We start from the raw sequence: 17,109 nt of genomic DNA, 5'->3' as shown, positions 1-17,109 counted from the left end.
GGAGTATGGCCATCTGTCAAAAAATTGCAGGAATTTGTAAGCTGAATTCCAGAGGATACTACTTAACTTAAAACAAGAAGACACCCAGTTTAGGGAAGAACAAAATTTAGCATATGATGGTGTGTATTAATGTCATAAATAAATCTATATAATATTTTAGTAGAAAATGAAGATGGAAGGTGAGGTGTAGAGCACCAGAGAAGACGAGAATCTAGATCCATGTTGTAAACGTTCAAATTCAAAATACCTAGCCCATCACTGTTAAAGAGAATAATTTTGGCCACCAAGAATAATCGTATTCTGTTTTCTTAGAAAGAGATTGATGATTTGTTCAAAAGAATATCTTTTCCAGGAGACAGGAAAAAAGGGTTGATTTTAAATCATGTGTAAAGAATACTTTTGAAAGCAATTGGAAGACCATCATCATTTTGTTCTGAGCCAAAAACATAAAACAAAAGACATGAATTAGCCAGAGGCATTATATTATATTTATATATATATTGATATGTTCATATTTAAAAGATGAAGATAGATTTTTAAAAGAAATTGAAAGAAAAAAGGTGGTGGAGTATCAAGTATCAACATCAAGAGAGGCAACAAAAGCAGAATGAATTTCTCTTCAATCCTACCGCGCATAAAATGGGTACCACCAAAATTGCTTTTGTCGGCTCATGTCGGCTCTTGAACTTTCCATTTTCACTTTCATTTCTTTAATTTCAATTCTAATTAAGTACGCCAACAACTCATCCTCATCACTTTCTTTCTTTCTTTCTTTCTTTCTTTAAAAAAAAAAAAAAACCCAAAATATTAATCAAAACTTGATTCTCATCCTAACCCTGGATTATTTTAGAATTACTTAAAAACAAGAGGAAGACAAATTTTAGCTTAACTTTACTAATTATTCTATCCATCAACTATTTTACTTGGGAATCTTTCAATTCTATGTTAGTCTCAATATGTTATACCAAAAACTCTTTCAAAAATTTCAGTTTCTGATCGTTATTTTCTTTACAATGTAATTTATTAAGAAATTATTAATTTATTTTTTAACATAATTGATAAGATTATAACCATTATTTTCTCTCATTTTATAAATATAATTGATTATTAAGAGGATATGGGACATACATGGGGAAAACCTAAATTAACTTTAAAATTTAATGCCTAATACTTATGGCATGTGACGAGGTTCACATAAAATCCAAACTCTTTCCAAGACTCTTATCAATAAATAACTCTTGCTCACAACACTTCTCTTGCAGTTTTATATATACATTTTGCTATATAACATTTTTATAGAATCTGTTTAAGTAGGTTCGAAAGTGGGTTGAATTATGTTAAAAAATTATATTGTGTTTAATGTACTCTTTTTATTTACATTTGTTTTTTTATATTACCATAGTGGGTATCAAAATTCAATAACAAATATTACTATTGTTACATATTTTATATAAGATTTTGAATTGTTTAGATGATCATAACAAGTGAAGTATAAATAGCAAGGGAAAGCACTTCTGCAGTTTGAAAGAAACATAAAAAGCAACAGCAGCAGTAGACTGATGGAGGGTAGAAGTGCTGAGAAATTAGTACAGAGAAATAAAATCTAAATGTTTATGATGGTCCAAAGTCCACAAATCCCAAGTTCTGCCCGTGTCATGTACAGAAACACTGAAAAGATAATTAAAGGCCTGTAATGAACACCATGCATTATCAGGTCAAAAAGGAGAAACCCACCACCACCACCACAGTGACACTCATATCCCACCCACATTCAAAGAATTTTCTATTACTATATTTTATAATAAAATAATGTCTGGGACAAAATTTCTGTACAGAAAATAACACAAATATTAATAATATATTACTAGTAGTCAAAACAAACACCTCTTTCTCTCTTTTATGGTTCATAAAGTGTGCTAAAGCAATAGCATACAAACAATCTCAAACATTCCTTCTTGCACACCAGCAGCTGCAGACAAAAGAGGTGAATTCTCTTTCTTTCTTTCTGAAGTCATCACTTCCTTTTCATTTACTTTTCCTCATCTTCTGAATTTATGGATGCTACTAAATGGCCGCAGGTGGGTAGATCTTATTAAACTTGATGATTTTTATTTTTTTCAGGCTTAGATGTTTCTTTTTCTGTTTTCTCTTTTGTTTGGATCAAGCTCTGTCAGCTATTTGAGGGAATTCATGATAATCATAATTATTTATGCATGTTATATTAATTTCTTCTGCTATAAAATAATTTTTCTTCTATAATTATAGGGTGCAAATGAATCCCATTTCACCTGATGATGATCTTTTCCCGAAAATATAAACTTTGTTTGTAAACGTGAAAGCACTGCACTTTTTCTTTCTTCACCTTTTAATTTGTATAAGGAACAAAGATAAAGGAATGGAAAAGCAACCATATATATTTTGGGTTGTTATATGTATTTTTTTTCTCTTTGTGTCTTTTCTTTTTCCATATAATTTTCAAGTCGGAAAAAGCCTTCTGTGTTTTTATTTGTTTGTTTCCTCTTGCTTAATCTTGTCTTCTGTAGCTAGATTTCTATTTTCTTATCATCTTTTTGTTTTGTTATTAAAATCTATGATGTCTATATGTTTCTTTAGAATTTTTCAGATATCGGATTGGCGAAGCCCATGGAAGAATTGGTTTCTAAGCCTATCTTAGAGCGAAAGGCAAGACCTCAAGAGCAATTGAATTGTCCAAGATGTAACTCAACCAATACAAAGTTTTGCTACTACAACAATTACAGTCTCACTCAACCAAGATATTTCTGCAAGACTTGCAGAAGGTACTGGACTGAAGGAGGTTCTCTAAGAAATGTTCCTGTTGGAGGAGGTTCAAGAAAGAATAAGAGATTTATATCTTCTTCAACATCTTCTTCTTCATCATCGGTTTCAAGCAAGCTTCCAGATCTTAACCCACCAAACATTTCTCACTTTTCTAATTCTCAAAACCCTAAGACGACTCATAAAGGTCAGGATCTTAATCTGGCTTTCCAAGTTATGCATGAGACTCATGATATGTCTCAATATGTTGAAGTACCCAAAACTGAAAGCAACAACAACACCAACAACAATCAGCAGCATAACTCCTCCTCCTTGGCTTCTTCCTATGCTACCTCATCTTCTCTTTCAGCTCTAGACCTGCTCAGAACCGGAATTTCTTCAAGGGGTTTAGATTCTTTTATCCCAACACCCATACCAGCTGATTCAAATACGCTTTTTCCATCTGGGTTTGCTTTGCAAGATATCAAACCAACACTTAGTTTTTCCATTGATGGGCTCGGAAATAGGTACGGAAGTGTCCATGGGGATCAAGAGAATACTGGTGGGAGACTCAACTTCTTTCCGTTTAGTGATTTAAAACAACTTTCTAGCACAACTGAAGTTGATCAGAATAAAGGACAAGGCGGTTCAACAGGATATTGGAACGGGATGTTAGGTGGAGGACCGTGGTAAAGAAATTAAGAATTTCCTCTCCCTTAATTTTTCTTATGCTTAATTTTCACATGGTATGGTTGTTTAAAGCTGTTTAGAAGTACTAACAGGAAGATACATATGAGTTTTATTTTTATTTGTTTCATATTCTTGTTTTTACCATTTGAACAATGAAGCTTATTTAGGGTTGGCTTCAATGGTGGTTTTTATTTATGGATCGATACTTTGTGTTGTGAAGACGGAAGAATAGGTGAATATAACGCCTGGTTTTTCTGAGGGCAACATGGCCATTGTTCATTTAATCTTCTATCACAAGTTGTTGTGTGGATTTTCTAAGCTATGCAGTGAACAGTTGATATGGGACTTTGTTAACAAAAATATTTACTCAATTAGTTACATTACAGTTACAATCACAGCACAAAATACTAATTAGTTGGTTTCTTTGGTTCTTTGTTATCAATATTCCAGCACCATGAAAGCAATTCCTGGTGCTAATAATGAACCAGACATCATCTGGGGATGTTTATGTGAACATATGGTATAATTTGGACCCAGTGTTTAAAAGAGTTCAAATGAAGACCGTTATCTAATTTGAAAACGAAGGACGCCAGCAGATAATAAAGGAAGCAAATTGAGCTTAAAAAACTAGTTACCTGCCCCAACTAAGAAGCGCTGACCTAATCTCTGCTAGACAGTTGGTCATTTTTAAAGCAAACCCATTTTCCATAATCATTACTCGAAATTGCTTTTTGTATGGAAATATGAGAAAAATACGGCAAATCCATCCATCTTTAGTCTTACGAGGGACCCCCAAACATTCCCCTGGGCAAGCGTGCTCGTAATTAATTTCTCCCGCCAAGTCAATCCTTTCATACAAAATTGCTATAGTTTATTTGGTTTATTTTAGCAGTGTTTCCCTTTCCCACGTTAACGTAGACAAGTTGCAAAGAAACTTCAGCTTCACTTCACAATTCTGCTTACTCCTACACGTCTCAATCTTTCATCGTATTAGGCTGACTCGATTTGTCGTCGTGTCCAAGTATAACTGGTCCTCTAAGATCTCTACAAAGATTTGTCATCCCTATTTCGGCAGCTCAGTCACACTTGACAGTCTTGGAGGGTAGAAAAAGCATCCCCCTTGCTGGCGCTAAATAAAGCTGATGCCGAAGGAACCCTCTCCGACAACAAGTCTTCTCTCTCTCTCTCTGACTATCTAGGAGCATATTTTATCCAACTAATACTTTAGTCTTTATATATGCAAAATAAAAGGCGGTCTAAAATTTAATAAAATTTTAAGTGTCAAAGCTAGGCGCCCCTGACTCTGAATTTGTTTTCTTCATTAGAAAAAACTCAACATTATAGGACAAAATGGTGTTTGGTATGAGAACCACACGAAATAATAGAATATTGAATGTGATATGCGGATATCAGAACTGTAATAAATGACCATCCACAAAATAAAAATTATCTACTGTACAGGATAACTCAGATTACACTTATTCCTTCGTTCAAAGACATTACATATTCAAATATTATCATCCCAGTGGCCTTCTATACAGTGATGTAAAATTTGTGCAGAACACAAAGATCAGTAGCTTTTAAGCAGGTAAAACTGTCGTTGTCACCCTACCAACTCACTTATCTGCATTGATTCCAAAAATCCGGACCTTGTGCATATTAGGGAACTTGGCAATAACAAGCACAGCCACTGCAAGGGTGTTGAAAAAGAGCATTGGATGTTCGTAGTCAGTGGTATGTGATGCAATCAAGTACCTGTTGAAGAATAGATAAAGGTAAGTTTGGATTACAGATGAACTAGATCACACCAAAATTTAAGTTCCAGTCAGAGCAATCAAGTTGAGAATAAATCATTAACCAAACAATTTTCACGCTTCTTGAAGGAGAATATAACAGTTGATCACAACTTTGTTCATTCCCACAACAGGTGTCAAAAAGTAACTACAAAATAGAATGAATTGGTGATCTTTAACATTCTCCACGGGGTAAGAAATGGAGTTACTGCATCATATAACATCCGCCTGGTCAGAAATGGTTCTTAAATATATCGTTTCCTCTTCCTATGCCTGATTGATATAGATGGATTAACTAGTAATAGCAACTACAATGCCTATCTTGTTTCATAGATAAAACAGAGATGATTGCGATTCAATAAGGTACACCTAGCAAAGAAATTTACACAATCCCTGCAACAAATTTCCAGAAACATCAAGTATTGTATTCCAAATGATTCTCTAGCAACTGCAGTTGTGTTTGTCACTATTTAGGGTGAAATATGGCACTATGATGTGTGAGCCAACAGAAAAAAATTAACAAGGATCTGACTACTAGCAGGCACTGGTTGCCTAATCTGGAAAGATTGAACAATTATCAAAAGAATCAGGTATGGAATGCCTATGGTGCATTCCAAGCTCTGGCAAGAGCACCGATATCCAGCTTAGTCAGTCTTAATATTCCATTATCTTGGATCACATGACAAGCCTTAACAGATCATTGATATTCAAGAAATGACCAAATTGCAAGCCCTCACATGTATTCCAAAAACATTTTAATGTATGAATCATTGATGGAATTGCTATGTAACAAGTGTACAGCTGAGAACTGTTTAGAATTCAAATTAAAGCAGAAATGAAGTTACTCCAGATCAAGTTAACACACTTAATACTTGAGCACAAATGCAGGTGCCACTGCATCAGCTATGCATGTGTCAATACACAGAGCAAAAGAGAGCAGGCTTCTCAATTTTATCTATGACATCACCGAAGGTAGCAGTAACATCAAATAAATCCAACCCAATGCTAAGGATTTTCAAACTTCTTTACGACTTGAGAAATGAATAGAGATATAAAATCAAATCAATCACAAATAGACCCAGAGCTAACTTGATAACGACTTTATGCAATAAATTACTCAGTATACGCATCACAGGTTGAATATTGTGTGAAATCATAGAAGCAAACTTACAGCACCACAGGAACAACAGTGAGGAACTTTCTATTGCGAGTAAGCTGCTTTCCATTGTCTATCTGCTCCCACCAAGTCAAACTATTGTAAATCCCTTGATCTTCAGCAAAGGGAGTTCCTTTTTTCCAATGAAAAAAGTGATAAGTGATCTGGAGGGACAAGCATTCATGTCAGTCAAAGTTCACAGAAATAGGAGGCAACTTATAGATGGATTCAGAATGGTAAATGAAAAGGCAGGATAATCAACATATAAATTAAGCCTATCAAAAATTTAATTGGCTAGAACCTAATTCTGGATGGTCTCAGAATACTTATCTTTAAGCCAACATTCAAATGCAGTCACCAAGAGAAATTTAAAAAAAAAGGAAGATATACATTAATTAGCCTGTATATAACATCAGGGTATTAAGTTATGTATTATTATAAGAAAATATGACACTTATTCAATTAATCAGCAACTAGTAAGCATCAGCAAATTATTTAATAGGTCATTTATCATTGTTCCTTTCTGATGAATATCAGAATGTATCTTTTAATCTGAGTTTGCACAAAGCTCACATCTTACAAAGAAATTAAATAAATGATAGAGAACCAATATACAAAGAACTTCACTAATACAAGTACATAATAGAACTACAAAAACATTCATCTCCTTTAGTAGTTGTCCCTATCAATTATCAGGTTAAGTATGATGCAGATACAGCACTATAATACAAAACCACTGCCACAATTATGCCATACCACATTTGACAGGAAGAATTGTTTGTGAAAATTTCAAATTCAAATGTTGCATGCAACATAGCTGAGGAAAGAGGAAACTTTGTTGACTTGGCACCATTAAGAAGATTCAAATGGATGGCTGAATAAACTAAAAACAAAGGCTTTCTGGCTACAAGCTAATTAGTCCATGAGAAGCCCATGGAAAATCATACTCAACAAATGATGAACAAGCAATAAAAAACAATAGGATTTAAAACTGAAACTCTGCCCTTGCCCTAAGGGGATATAATAAATTAATTAAAACAGCATCTAAAATATATGTTACAGTGTAAAAAAAATCTCCGAAAGAAAAGAAGGAAATATTAACAGCTCCACAAGGTTAACCACAGGGAAGACAGTCAAATAATATCCTCTACAAAAGAGTACCCCATGATAAAATAAAGAGCTGAAACAAGATTCATGAAATGATACCAGACAGTAAAATAATCTTTGCCACGATAAATTTTAATGCACTTCAGAATATATTCAATCCAGCTTCCAATTTAAATATAAAATTGTATACAAAACAGTACACTTAAAACTTATTTCAACACATAATTCATACAAAAAAAATCTTTTATTGGATAATACTGACTTAACGAAAGCTGAATTCCCTCAATCTCACTAGTTCTATAAGAAGACAGTAACAGTCAAATGGCAAATAAGATGTCTATCAATTCAATCTGTAATAGAAACCTTGGAATTGAGACCTAATGCTTCATTTGGTACTCCGGTTGCATATTCGACAAGCGAGAAAATAAAATTGCTCACTCAAGCTATAATATCACAAAGCTAATCAACTTAATTAAGGTTGTAAGTCTCCCTTGATTTTGTGAATCTAAACGTCGGAACCCAATTAAATCCCAATTCATTAATAAAATAACCATAGAAAATAAAAATGACAAAATCCACTAGTACAAACTAACAAATTGCAACAACGCTTAACTCTATTAACTCAACCAAAACCAACCCAAGCAGAACATTCCAATTTTTTTCGAAATCCAACCAAACGTAAACCGAACAAAAAACAGATAACTACTGATTCAATAAAAATAAAAAAAGATAATAGCTATCAGGAATCGAATAAAAACCGTACGAGAAAATGGACGAGGTTGACTATGGTCCAGGCCATGCCAGGAGAGCAACCGAAAACAGAGAGAACGGTAAGCCAGGAGAAGAACAGTATGAGTATATAGGTGGTCCATACACCTGGATACGTGAACCAATCAGTGTTTCTATTCAGATCGGCCGGTGGCGTCGCTTTGACATACAGATTCGCCATCATATAATAATATAGATTTTAATTTTTGAAATTTTGAAAACCCTAATCAATCACCCTTCCGTTCGATCGGATTTGAAGATTCTGTTTCAGCAGGAGCAATGGGTTGATTTTTGCAATGTTAATATCTTGGAATCCAACCAAAATCAAGTGGTTTAAATAATCATATATCAACAAAATTATATATATTTATACCTATAATTTAAAATTAATAATAAAATAAAATATATTTAATTATATAATAACATATATATTTATATGTATTAAAAATAAAAATATATAATTTTATTGTTGTTTAAATCATACATCCTTACATGTGAAAATAATAAATGCCAACGAACACCAACAAGCTAACAAACTCAAAGCCAGTAATTTAGTTGAGCCTATTACTCAACCTTCTTTTCTTTACATTGGACCTAAACATTTAGGCCCATTTGACTTGGGCAATCCATGGAGAACCGACCCATAGTCCTTATTGTTAATTTATTTTAAGAGTTACCCATTCACTTTTAAACATTTTTGTTGAATCGACTTGTAACAGTTGTAACAGTTAAAGTATCTGCTTGATAACAATACTGACTAACTTTATGCTTTAGCCTGATTGGATAACTCGTACATTAATTGTTAAAATTTTACTTAAGATCAATAAGATGACTTAACGGTTAAAACAGTTTTGAAAGTTTTTAAATGGTCAAATAACTATTTCTCATTGAATATTGACGAAACTATGGTTCACTTCCTTTAATAAAAACTGTTAAATCGCAATATATTTTCATTTTCACTAAACACAATTTATTAAGAATGAGGCCGATACCAATATCACTTCGAAAATAGATTTTAAGCCAACCCATGAATAATATGTCTACATAAATTGGATCTCGTCTCATTTTGAATATAGTTCAAATGGTCAAATTGAAATAATTGATTGCATAAATTCAAATGATAAAAAATAATAAAATACAAAAAGCATGTTAAAAAAATAATAAATACATTGAACAAGATCAAATAAATATTTTATCGAAACAAATCTAAAACCAAAGACTATATAATAATCTATTATAATTATAAATCGTCCATATAAGACTTACAAAATAAATTATCTCATTAGAAAAACAAAATTGAGTTTCGGTAACTCAAACATATCTTATATCACAAGCAAAATGAGTACTTATAAATTTTCAAAACTATTCTTTAATCCCTTGGTTGCTTTCTTGATGTTGATAGTGTCTTGTAACATATAACCCACTTCTGCTTTCTCTTTATTTTTATCATTAGTAAAATTCATTGAAACACCATCATTCCTTTTCTTCAATTCATTCTCTCTCTTAAACTACCAAATAGAATCCAATGCCTCTCAAGCTCACTTCTCTGTCAAACAGCTTCTTTAGCTCTACTTTTCACTTAAGGCCTTTCCATCCTTGTTGCTTTAGTCATGGATAAAATCGAAATCTTAGTATCCATATGGACTATGACTAAAACCCTAGTTGAACCCATATCAATAAGCCTTTATTATCATCATTTCTCTTACTATTAGTATTATTACCGGTAACAATATTATCATTCATCTAGTTGTCTCTGTTAACTTTGAAAAATATGAAATTAAGGTTTGAAAGAGGACATATGAAAAGTGAGTTGAGGGAAGAAAAGCAAGAGAGGTGCCAAATGTAAGGGCATTTGACACACATGAGACACAGGTGAGGAGGGGATAGTCAAGTGGCAATGAGTTATTAGTACAGATGGCAAATATGGACGGTGGTGAGTTGTAAAATGGATTTGGCAATTGTAACATCAGGAATGAAGATTGAGAATTGTTTTGGAGAGAAATTAAAGGGTTTTGGAGTAAAATAACTTTCTTATCCTTTTACTTAACAATTTTTATTAATTGAAATGGATAACGAGTATGCAAATGAAAATGAAAATTTAAATATTAGAATGATTGTTTCATCAAAATTCGGGTCAAAAATAATTATTGGGCTTTATAATACAACAAGAGTAGTACATCTTATATGGACTAAGCTATTTGAGTAAATTATATTTTCATCATATTTTTGATAAAAAATTAACTTTTTGATGCATGGGTTGATGATGATGTTTGTGATAGATTTTTTGCAATTTTAAAATTTCAAAAAGTAAAATGACACTTTCGTCTATCTATCATAAAAAAATTTCATGAACAAAGTTATGAATTGAGTTTAAAATATTATTTAACACATGTAAATTTTTTAAATTTTGAGCAAAAAAATACATTTTAATCATTAACCGATAATTGAATCAACAAAAATAAAGATTTTTGCAACAATAATGTCAAAAAAAAAAATAAACAACTTACACCATATTACAAAAATTAATCAGTATCAATTTATATTAATGATAATATATTATTATTAACTTAAAATTATTTAATTATATATTCATTATAATAATGTAGTTTCATTGACATGATACAGTTGTTAAACTGGGATCCGAACTGGCGCCAAAAGCGAAAACTAAAAAAAGGCCGTTACAACTGGCCGCCTCAGAAAACCGCAGCCCTTTCATTCGATCGGTTCAAAATTAAGCAATAAGGCACACTGTTTTTACTGTACATGAACACAGACCGTACAAGTGTTAGTTCAGACCTTCTTTTTCGCAACTCCTGTAACGGGATCGCCACAATTGTCTTTACTTGCTTTTCATTTCATCTCTTCACTGAAAAACTTTTTTGCTTTCATTTTTTCGCTCTTTCTCACAACAGATAATTGCTTTCAATTTCCTTTCATTTTATTTTTGTATTTATTTATTTTTGGGTTTTGGTTAGGGTAGATGAGCAAAATGTTATCGGAGCTTCGGGCGGGGCTGGGCATAGATTGAGAATGAGGGAGCTGAATGGTGTGAGGAGAATTGGGGTTATGAACAGTCCAGGTTCATTGCCTCTGAGAAACGAGATTGTAGTCGAATGCCGAATCCAATCGAGATCGGCGTTCGATTCCTTCTTCATTACCTCAGAACACCAACGTCGTCGTTTCGTTCTTACTGGCGTCGTTCTTTGATAGGTGAAATCCATGTTTTAAAAAAGAAATATATTAAACGGGTTGTTTTCCTTGTCTTCTTGGTGGCAGTTTGGTTCTTATCAGGAATGTTCGGGAGAATAGATTCTTCTGAAGGCGACTCTGGCATTGTTGAAAAGGATCCCACCGGTCGTTACGTTAGGGTATGCAACTATTGCATCTTCATTGGGTTCGATTATTATTGTTTTTAACATAGGTTTTCTTTGTTACATAGTTATTCTCATGCCTGCCTAGCATTAACTTTAATCAGTTTGATGGATAGTTTTGTATTGGAGGTCAGTTTTCTTAAGTACTAATGATTCAATTGTTCAAGCAGGGTCCCCGCTGAAATTTCTGTTAGGGAAGCGATTGTGAAGGAAAATAAGATGAAAAACGAAAATAATGAAGTGGGAATTTTAGTTATTAATTTGTATTCCTTTCATTAGATCCAATGCTGTTTTTGATGTATGGATAATGTGAGATTTAGACGCTCTAAAATCAATATTACCATAACACATATTACTAGAAGACCGAAACCAAAATTTTTGAAAATTAATATCAGTAGGAGTAAGTGCCATCACCTCTGTTATATCATTTATGGTATCAAACTATTGAAAAAGTTTAACCTATTTTAGATATGACGATATCAGGTCCTCTTGATATTATTTCCAGTTTGTATGAATTAATTAATATAATCTTTAGTCAGTGATTTGACCAGTTATATTCGGAAGACTTAACTTATATAAAACGGCCCACTGTTTTAACTTTTAATCACACATCAAGCACAGGACAGAAACAATCATTTCTCTAATGTAAGGTTATTGGGGTAAGTCTTCACACTGGCCCTTATGTAGCTCCGTTTTCAGGTTCAAATAGAAAACAAAGGCGACTTCATGTTAAGGTTATGCCATTGAATTTGGAAAGGGAACTATGTGTTTTGTCTGGCCTTGATTCTCTTTTTTGTTAGTGATGGGAACTTATCATTTTTTTTTCTTTTTTTCATTTTCGAACAGTATGATGAGGTCTTGGGCAAGGGTGCTTATAAGACTGTGTACGCTTTTCAACCTTACCTTCTACTCTCTTTCTCAGTCTCTATTTTGATCTGTGCATTAAGGATAGTTCTTGTACTTGGTTGTATCATTTGCAGTTACAAGGCATTTGATGAAGTTGATGGTATAGAAGTTGCCTGGAGCCGGGTGAAGCTCGATGATGTTCTGCAGTCTCCAGAGGATTTGGAGAAGTTGTATTCAGAGGTTCATTTGCTGAAATCATTAAAGCAAGATAACATCATTAAGTTCTACAAGTCATGGGTGGATGACAAAAAGAGATTTGTTAACATGATCACTGAGCTCTTCACATCTGGGAATCTGAGGCAGTATGTTTTCTTGACTGTTTATCAATCTTTCCTTCTTATTATGTTATGAGCTTTTGAAGTGATTGTTTACCTTTTGGTTGTTAGATATCGTCAAAAGCATAAAAATGTTGACGTGAAGGTTATAAAGAACTGGGCCAGGCAGATTCTTAGTGGCTTAGTCTATCTACACAGTCACAATCCACCTATTATTCACAGAGACTTGAAATGTGACAATATTTTTGTTAATGGCAATCATGGAGAGCTTAAAATTGGAGATCTTGGGTTGGCAATCGTCATGCAGCAATCTACTGCCAAAAGTGTTATTGGTAAAATATTTGTTCATCAGATGCTATGATTAGACTGAAGCAATAAGAAAGGAACTTATTTTCCCTTTTTAATCTAGGAACTCCTGAATTCATGGCTCCAGAGCTTTATGAAGAAGAATATAATGAACTCGTTGACATATATTCTTTTGGGATGTGTGTATTAGAAATGGTTACAACTGAGTATCCATATAGCGAATGCAAAAATCCAGCTCAAATTTATAAAAAGGTTACCTCTGTAAGTTAGCCAATCATCATTCTATAATGCATGGGTTCTTTTTTCGTTGAAATTCTTTTCTGTGGTAGCTTAATTTAAATGTCAATAAATTCTTATGAATTTTGTTGCAGGGCGTTAAACCTGCTTCCCTTGCTAAGGTGAGTGATCCCCAAATTAAGGAGTTTATTGAGAAATGTCTGGCTCCAGCCTCTGAGAGATTGTCTGCAAAAGATCTTCTGAAAGACCCCTTCCTTAAAGTTGAGAATCCAAAGGAACCTTCCCATGACCCTTTGCAGTTACCTAACCAAGACCTGAAATTGATCAATTTACCCAAGTCTGGTCCTTCATCCATGGATATAGACCCTGAGTATCAGAAGCTCTCATTAAGCACATGTACTGATAGCAACCATGGAAGTCCACATTTGCCAGTTTGGGAATATCAAAGGACCCATAGGAACAATGTGTTCAGGTTGAGAGGGATGAAAAATGATGAGACCTCTATATCATTGACCTTTCGTATTGCCGACTTATTTGGTATGTGATTTTGCCTATTGAAATGTTTTATTTATTTATTCTTGTTTCATAACTTATGAAGTGACTTGTATATGTTAGGTCGAGTGAGGAATATACATTTCCTCTTCTATCTTGATAGTGATACTGCACTCTCAGTGGCGAGTGAGATGGTTGAACAACTAGAGTTGGCAGATCATGATGTGGCCTTCATAGCTGAATTTATTGATTATTTGATAATGAAACTTTTGCCTAGTTGGAAGCCTTCATCAGATTACTCGGGTGGACCAGCAATAAGTCTCAATGGTGGATACCCAGCCCTGGGAAATGGGAAAACTTCAATGGCTAGCCTCTGGGATACAAGGCAAACTGGTGCTCCTTTTGAGTTTGAAGTGGAGCAAGGTATTTCTGGGCTTGGTACAAATTCTCGAGATCTTATTCCAGGCCGAGGGGAAAGCATGTTTGATGGTGACTATCATTCTTCTCCCATTTTGATTAATTTTGAAGACAAAGAATCACAAGCATCAGTTAGTTCAGATATTCTTGTTGAAGGTGCTTCTGCAAAACATGATACAGCAGCATCAGAACCTGCCGAGTATTGTGTTGGCGGAAGCAGTAAAGAGTTAAATGATTACGCCTCCGAGTTAGACCTTGGAGATTTCTATTATGATCATTGTAAATTACAAAGAAACTATAGTGATGCTGGAGAAGGTACGTTCTTGAATGAATTTATGAAAAATTCAGAACTATCATTCCCTAACTCAAGTGGAGAATTGAGCCTTACAAGCAGTTCATTTCTGTGTTTGGCTGACAAAGATTGTGATGAGCTAAAGATGGAACTGAATGCAATTATCGCTCAATATCAGCATTGGTTTGAAGAACTTTATAAGATGAGGGAAGAGGCATTGGAGGCTGCCAAAAAGAGATGGTTGGCAAAGAAGAAACTGACTGTAAATTAATTGAAAGCATCATTTCATTGATTTTCACATTGCCCGTTCCACCAGCTGTGATTATAACTATGATCTCTTGTATGGGATTTCACATCATTTTCCGCATTTTCTGGACTGCAAGCTTAGTTTTCAATTGAACTTGCATATACACAACTTAGATTTCCGGAAATTCAACAAGCTAATGCCTAGGATCTTTTCATTTACTCGCTGTTTTGGTAGCTATATCATTTAGTTTCAGAACAATCTAACCTAACAAAACCCGTCATCTTTTAAATTAAATTCAAAGAAGTCTTACTACAACTAATCAATCTGATCCAAGCCATATTACTACATTTAGAATAAAATTTGATTAATACCATTAACGCATAAACTAAGACTAACAAGGTCTGACATTCTTATCAAGCAATTTAAATCCTTAATTGGTAGCAAAAACTCATTAGAATTGATGCTTAAGATACTCCAAGAAGTTGGTTTTTTTTTTTTTTATTAAGAAAATAAAAGGGTCAATTACAAATAAGAGACATTCAGTCTTCTTTACTTTCTCCCACACTCCTCATTCATTCCACCTGTGTTTACAATTTTTGTTTGCACACATGTAAAATATTGTCATCGGCTCATCAGCTGATCGTGTCTGGAGTTCATGGTAAACAGCCTTCCCAAATTTGCAATTAGGGCATGTTACTGCTCAAAAAACAAAAAAAAAAAGGGAAAAGGGAAGAAAAATGAGTCATATGATCCACAAACAACAACAAAAACTGAGAAGACAGTTTTGAAATTAAATCTACAATCTTTTAATGTAATACAAACAATAGTAACCACCACTTAGAAAAGGAACTCTAAACTCTAGAATGAATGCCATTTACCCAGTTCCTCGGTTATTGCATAAATCAAAGTCATGTAATCCCAACTGCTAATTTTCTAGGGTTGAAGACAACTCAAAAATTATATGGCCTAAGAAAACATAATTCAGGTCAATAGAATTCCATTTCTCATATGATCATTGGATCAATCTATTCTATAGGAACATTTATATAAATGAGCTTTTTCTTTTCCCTCTTTTTATGGAGTAATGAGTATATTAACTTCACAATTAACATAAATCTTTCTCTTTAATTTCTCACAGAAAGTGCATTAGAAATGACAGGTAACTTCGGAATTCCTACTCACTCCCAACCTATATGAACTACTTATAATAAAATCAAACACCAAAATCCAAGCTAAAACATCAATGATCATGAATGAATCAAAATTGTTCGATGCATAAGAACCAAATATCAATAATTAAAAAAACAAAAAAAACAGGAACTTTAACATAAAACGATGGCACCTACAAACACCAAACATGTTAAACCCATAATAAAGAAAATAAAAATCGAAATGGAGAACCGAAAACATACCTTCAGTTTGGGGGCCATCCATCATGGCATCTTGAGTGAAAATTGGTTGAATTTCTTTCTTGACCAAACGTTGTTTTCTCTTGATTTTAACCTTAATAATATAAAGGCCATAAAATCTAAATCACCAAGAATTTAAAAAAAAAAAAAGGTACAGCAGAAATTACATTTTACAAAAAGAGGACACACCCTGCTTTCCATGTTACAGACGTATGGACAAGCAGGACAAGCGAATCTTGCAGGACGATCCAAGTGTGGCAACTCGTATTGCAACATCGAACCACAGGTCGGGCAAAATTCCATCTCTTTATGTCAAATCTGCATTGTAATTTCTTAATATTAATAACTCCTATTATTAAAACTCAAGAAGCATAGTAATTCACCTATATAATATATATAAACCAAACAACCAAGAACAATCGATGTAATGATCATATACATACATGGTAAACCGTTTATGCGAAATGACTTTTTCTGGGATTAGAAGGATTTTGTTGGGTTTTTCTAAACCCTAATTTCGGCAATTTCTGTTTCGGGAGACAAAACCACAAGTAAACACGAGTGAGTTTACGAATTTGGTAACTCCCTTCAAGGCCCCTAATTTTTGAGGAATTATTTTGCCCCCAGTATTTTACGTTAATTGTGCACCCCTTCCTATATTATTGATGCAGGGAGATAATAAGTTTTCTTAACGGCTTAAAACTGTTATATTCCCTATTTAAAACCTTTTATCGGCCAACATTTGATAGGTGGTTTCTATCATTTATCCCCCGGGTGGTTTTGGTTTAATTTAAGTTCGGTTCTTGGTGGTATATTGTTAGGATTTTAAGTTTAAGCATAAAATTTTGCTTTTATATTAAAAAATATA

General features: G+C 33.5%; 4 protein-coding genes across 8 annotated transcripts; 2 read left to right on the top strand and 2 right to left on the bottom strand.

Moving 5' to 3' along the window:
- Window positions 1-1,843: 1,843 nt before the first annotated feature.
- Window positions 1,844-3,744, top strand: LOC123216732 (dof zinc finger protein DOF2.5-like). Of its 4 annotated transcripts, none has more exons than XM_044637276.1 (2): window positions 1,844-1,984; window positions 2,624-3,744. In XM_044637276.1, exon 2 carries the CDS (start codon window positions 2,644-2,646, stop codon window positions 3,466-3,468), a length of 825 nt encoding a protein of 274 aa, XP_044493211.1. In that variant the 5' UTR covers window positions 1,844-1,984; window positions 2,624-2,643; the 3' UTR covers window positions 3,469-3,744. The 4 variants fall into 4 exon arrangements, with proteins under 4 accessions (XP_044493211.1, XP_044493212.1, XP_044493210.1 ...); XM_044637277.1 differs by having other exon boundaries at window positions 1,857-1,984; window positions 2,614-3,744; XM_044637275.1 differs by having other exon boundaries at window positions 1,941-2,078.
- Window positions 3,745-4,844: 1,100 nt separating this feature from the next.
- On the bottom strand, window positions 4,845-8,653 carry LOC123216733 (ORM1-like protein 3). The gene is made up of 3 exons (XM_044637278.1): window positions 8,285-8,653; window positions 6,430-6,578; window positions 4,845-5,220 (listed from the first exon to the last, which is right to left on the bottom strand). Exons 1-3 carry the CDS (start codon window positions 8,471-8,473, stop codon window positions 5,082-5,084), a joined length of 477 nt encoding a protein of 158 aa, XP_044493213.1. The 5' UTR covers window positions 8,474-8,653; the 3' UTR covers window positions 4,845-5,081.
- A 2,394-nt stretch (window positions 8,654-11,047) lies between these two features.
- Window positions 11,048-15,050, top strand: LOC123216731 (probable serine/threonine-protein kinase WNK4). Of its 2 annotated transcripts, XM_044637273.1 has the most exons (7): window positions 11,049-11,657; window positions 12,507-12,544; window positions 12,641-12,868; window positions 12,953-13,173; window positions 13,251-13,408; window positions 13,519-13,921; window positions 14,000-15,050. In XM_044637273.1, the coding sequence occupies exons 1-7, from the start codon at window positions 11,403-11,405 to the stop codon at window positions 14,854-14,856; spliced, it is 2,160 nt and encodes a 719-aa protein (XP_044493208.1). In that variant the 5' UTR covers window positions 11,049-11,402; the 3' UTR covers window positions 14,857-15,050. The 2 variants fall into 2 exon arrangements, with proteins under 2 accessions (XP_044493206.1, XP_044493208.1); XM_044637271.1 differs by having other exon boundaries at window positions 11,048-11,657; window positions 12,507-12,868.
- A 252-nt stretch (window positions 15,051-15,302) lies between these two features.
- LOC123216205 (DNA-directed RNA polymerase III subunit RPC10-like) lies at window positions 15,303-16,840 on the bottom strand. Its single transcript, XM_044636603.1, has 4 exons — window positions 16,685-16,840; window positions 16,431-16,559; window positions 16,245-16,335; window positions 15,303-15,528 (listed from the first exon to the last, which is right to left on the bottom strand). Exons 2-4 carry the CDS (start codon window positions 16,542-16,544, stop codon window positions 15,401-15,403), a joined length of 333 nt encoding a protein of 110 aa, XP_044492538.1. The 5' UTR covers window positions 16,545-16,559; window positions 16,685-16,840; the 3' UTR covers window positions 15,303-15,400.
- Between the last annotated feature and the right edge of the window lie 269 nt (window positions 16,841-17,109).

This window comes from Mangifera indica, chromosome 5 (genome assembly GCF_011075055.1).
Source record: "Mangifera indica cultivar Alphonso chromosome 5, CATAS_Mindica_2.1, whole genome shotgun sequence".
NCBI classification, from domain to species: Eukaryota; Viridiplantae; Streptophyta; class Magnoliopsida; order Sapindales; family Anacardiaceae; genus Mangifera; species Mangifera indica.
This window is presented reverse-complemented; position numbering and strand designations above follow the sequence as displayed.

Coding starts and splice junctions, on each gene's coding strand:
- LOC123216205 (XM_044636603.1), bottom strand. CDS start 16,544: ATGGAATTTTGCCCGACCTGTGGTTCGATGTTGCAATACGAGTTGCCA. Junction 16,336..16,430: donor TCTGTAACATGGAAAGCAGG/GTGTGTCCTCTT, acceptor TATATTATTAAG/GTTAAAATCAAGAGAAAACA. Junction 15,529..16,244: donor GGATGGCCCCCAAACTGAAG/GTATGTTTTCGG, acceptor TTTTTTGAGCAG/TAACATGCCCTAATTGCAAA.
- LOC123216733 (XM_044637278.1), bottom strand. CDS start 8,473: ATGATGGCGAATCTGTATGTCAAAGCGACGCCACCGGCCGATCTGAAT. Junction 6,579..8,284: donor TCAACCTCGTCCATTTTCTC/GTACGGTTTTTA, acceptor TTGTCCCTCCAG/ATCACTTATCACTTTTTTCA. Junction 5,221..6,429: donor ACTGTTGTTCCTGTGGTGCT/GTAAGTTTGCTT, acceptor ATTCTTCAACAG/GTACTTGATTGCATCACATA.
- LOC123216731 (XM_044637271.1), top strand. CDS start 11,403: ATGCCGAATCCAATCGAGATCGGCGTTCGATTCCTTCTTCATTACCTC. Junction 12,869..12,952: donor ACATCTGGGAATCTGAGGCA/GTATGTTTTCTT, acceptor TTTGGTTGTTAG/ATATCGTCAAAAGCATAAAA. Junction 13,409..13,518: donor TTTATAAAAAGGTTACCTCT/GTAAGTTAGCCA, acceptor ATTTTGTTGCAG/GGCGTTAAACCTGCTTCCCT.
- LOC123216732 (XM_044637274.1), top strand. CDS start 2,055: ATGGATGCTACTAAATGGCCGCAG. Junction 2,079..2,613: donor ATGCTACTAAATGGCCGCAG/GTGGGTAGATCT, acceptor ATGTTTCTTTAG/AATTTTTCAGATATCGGATT.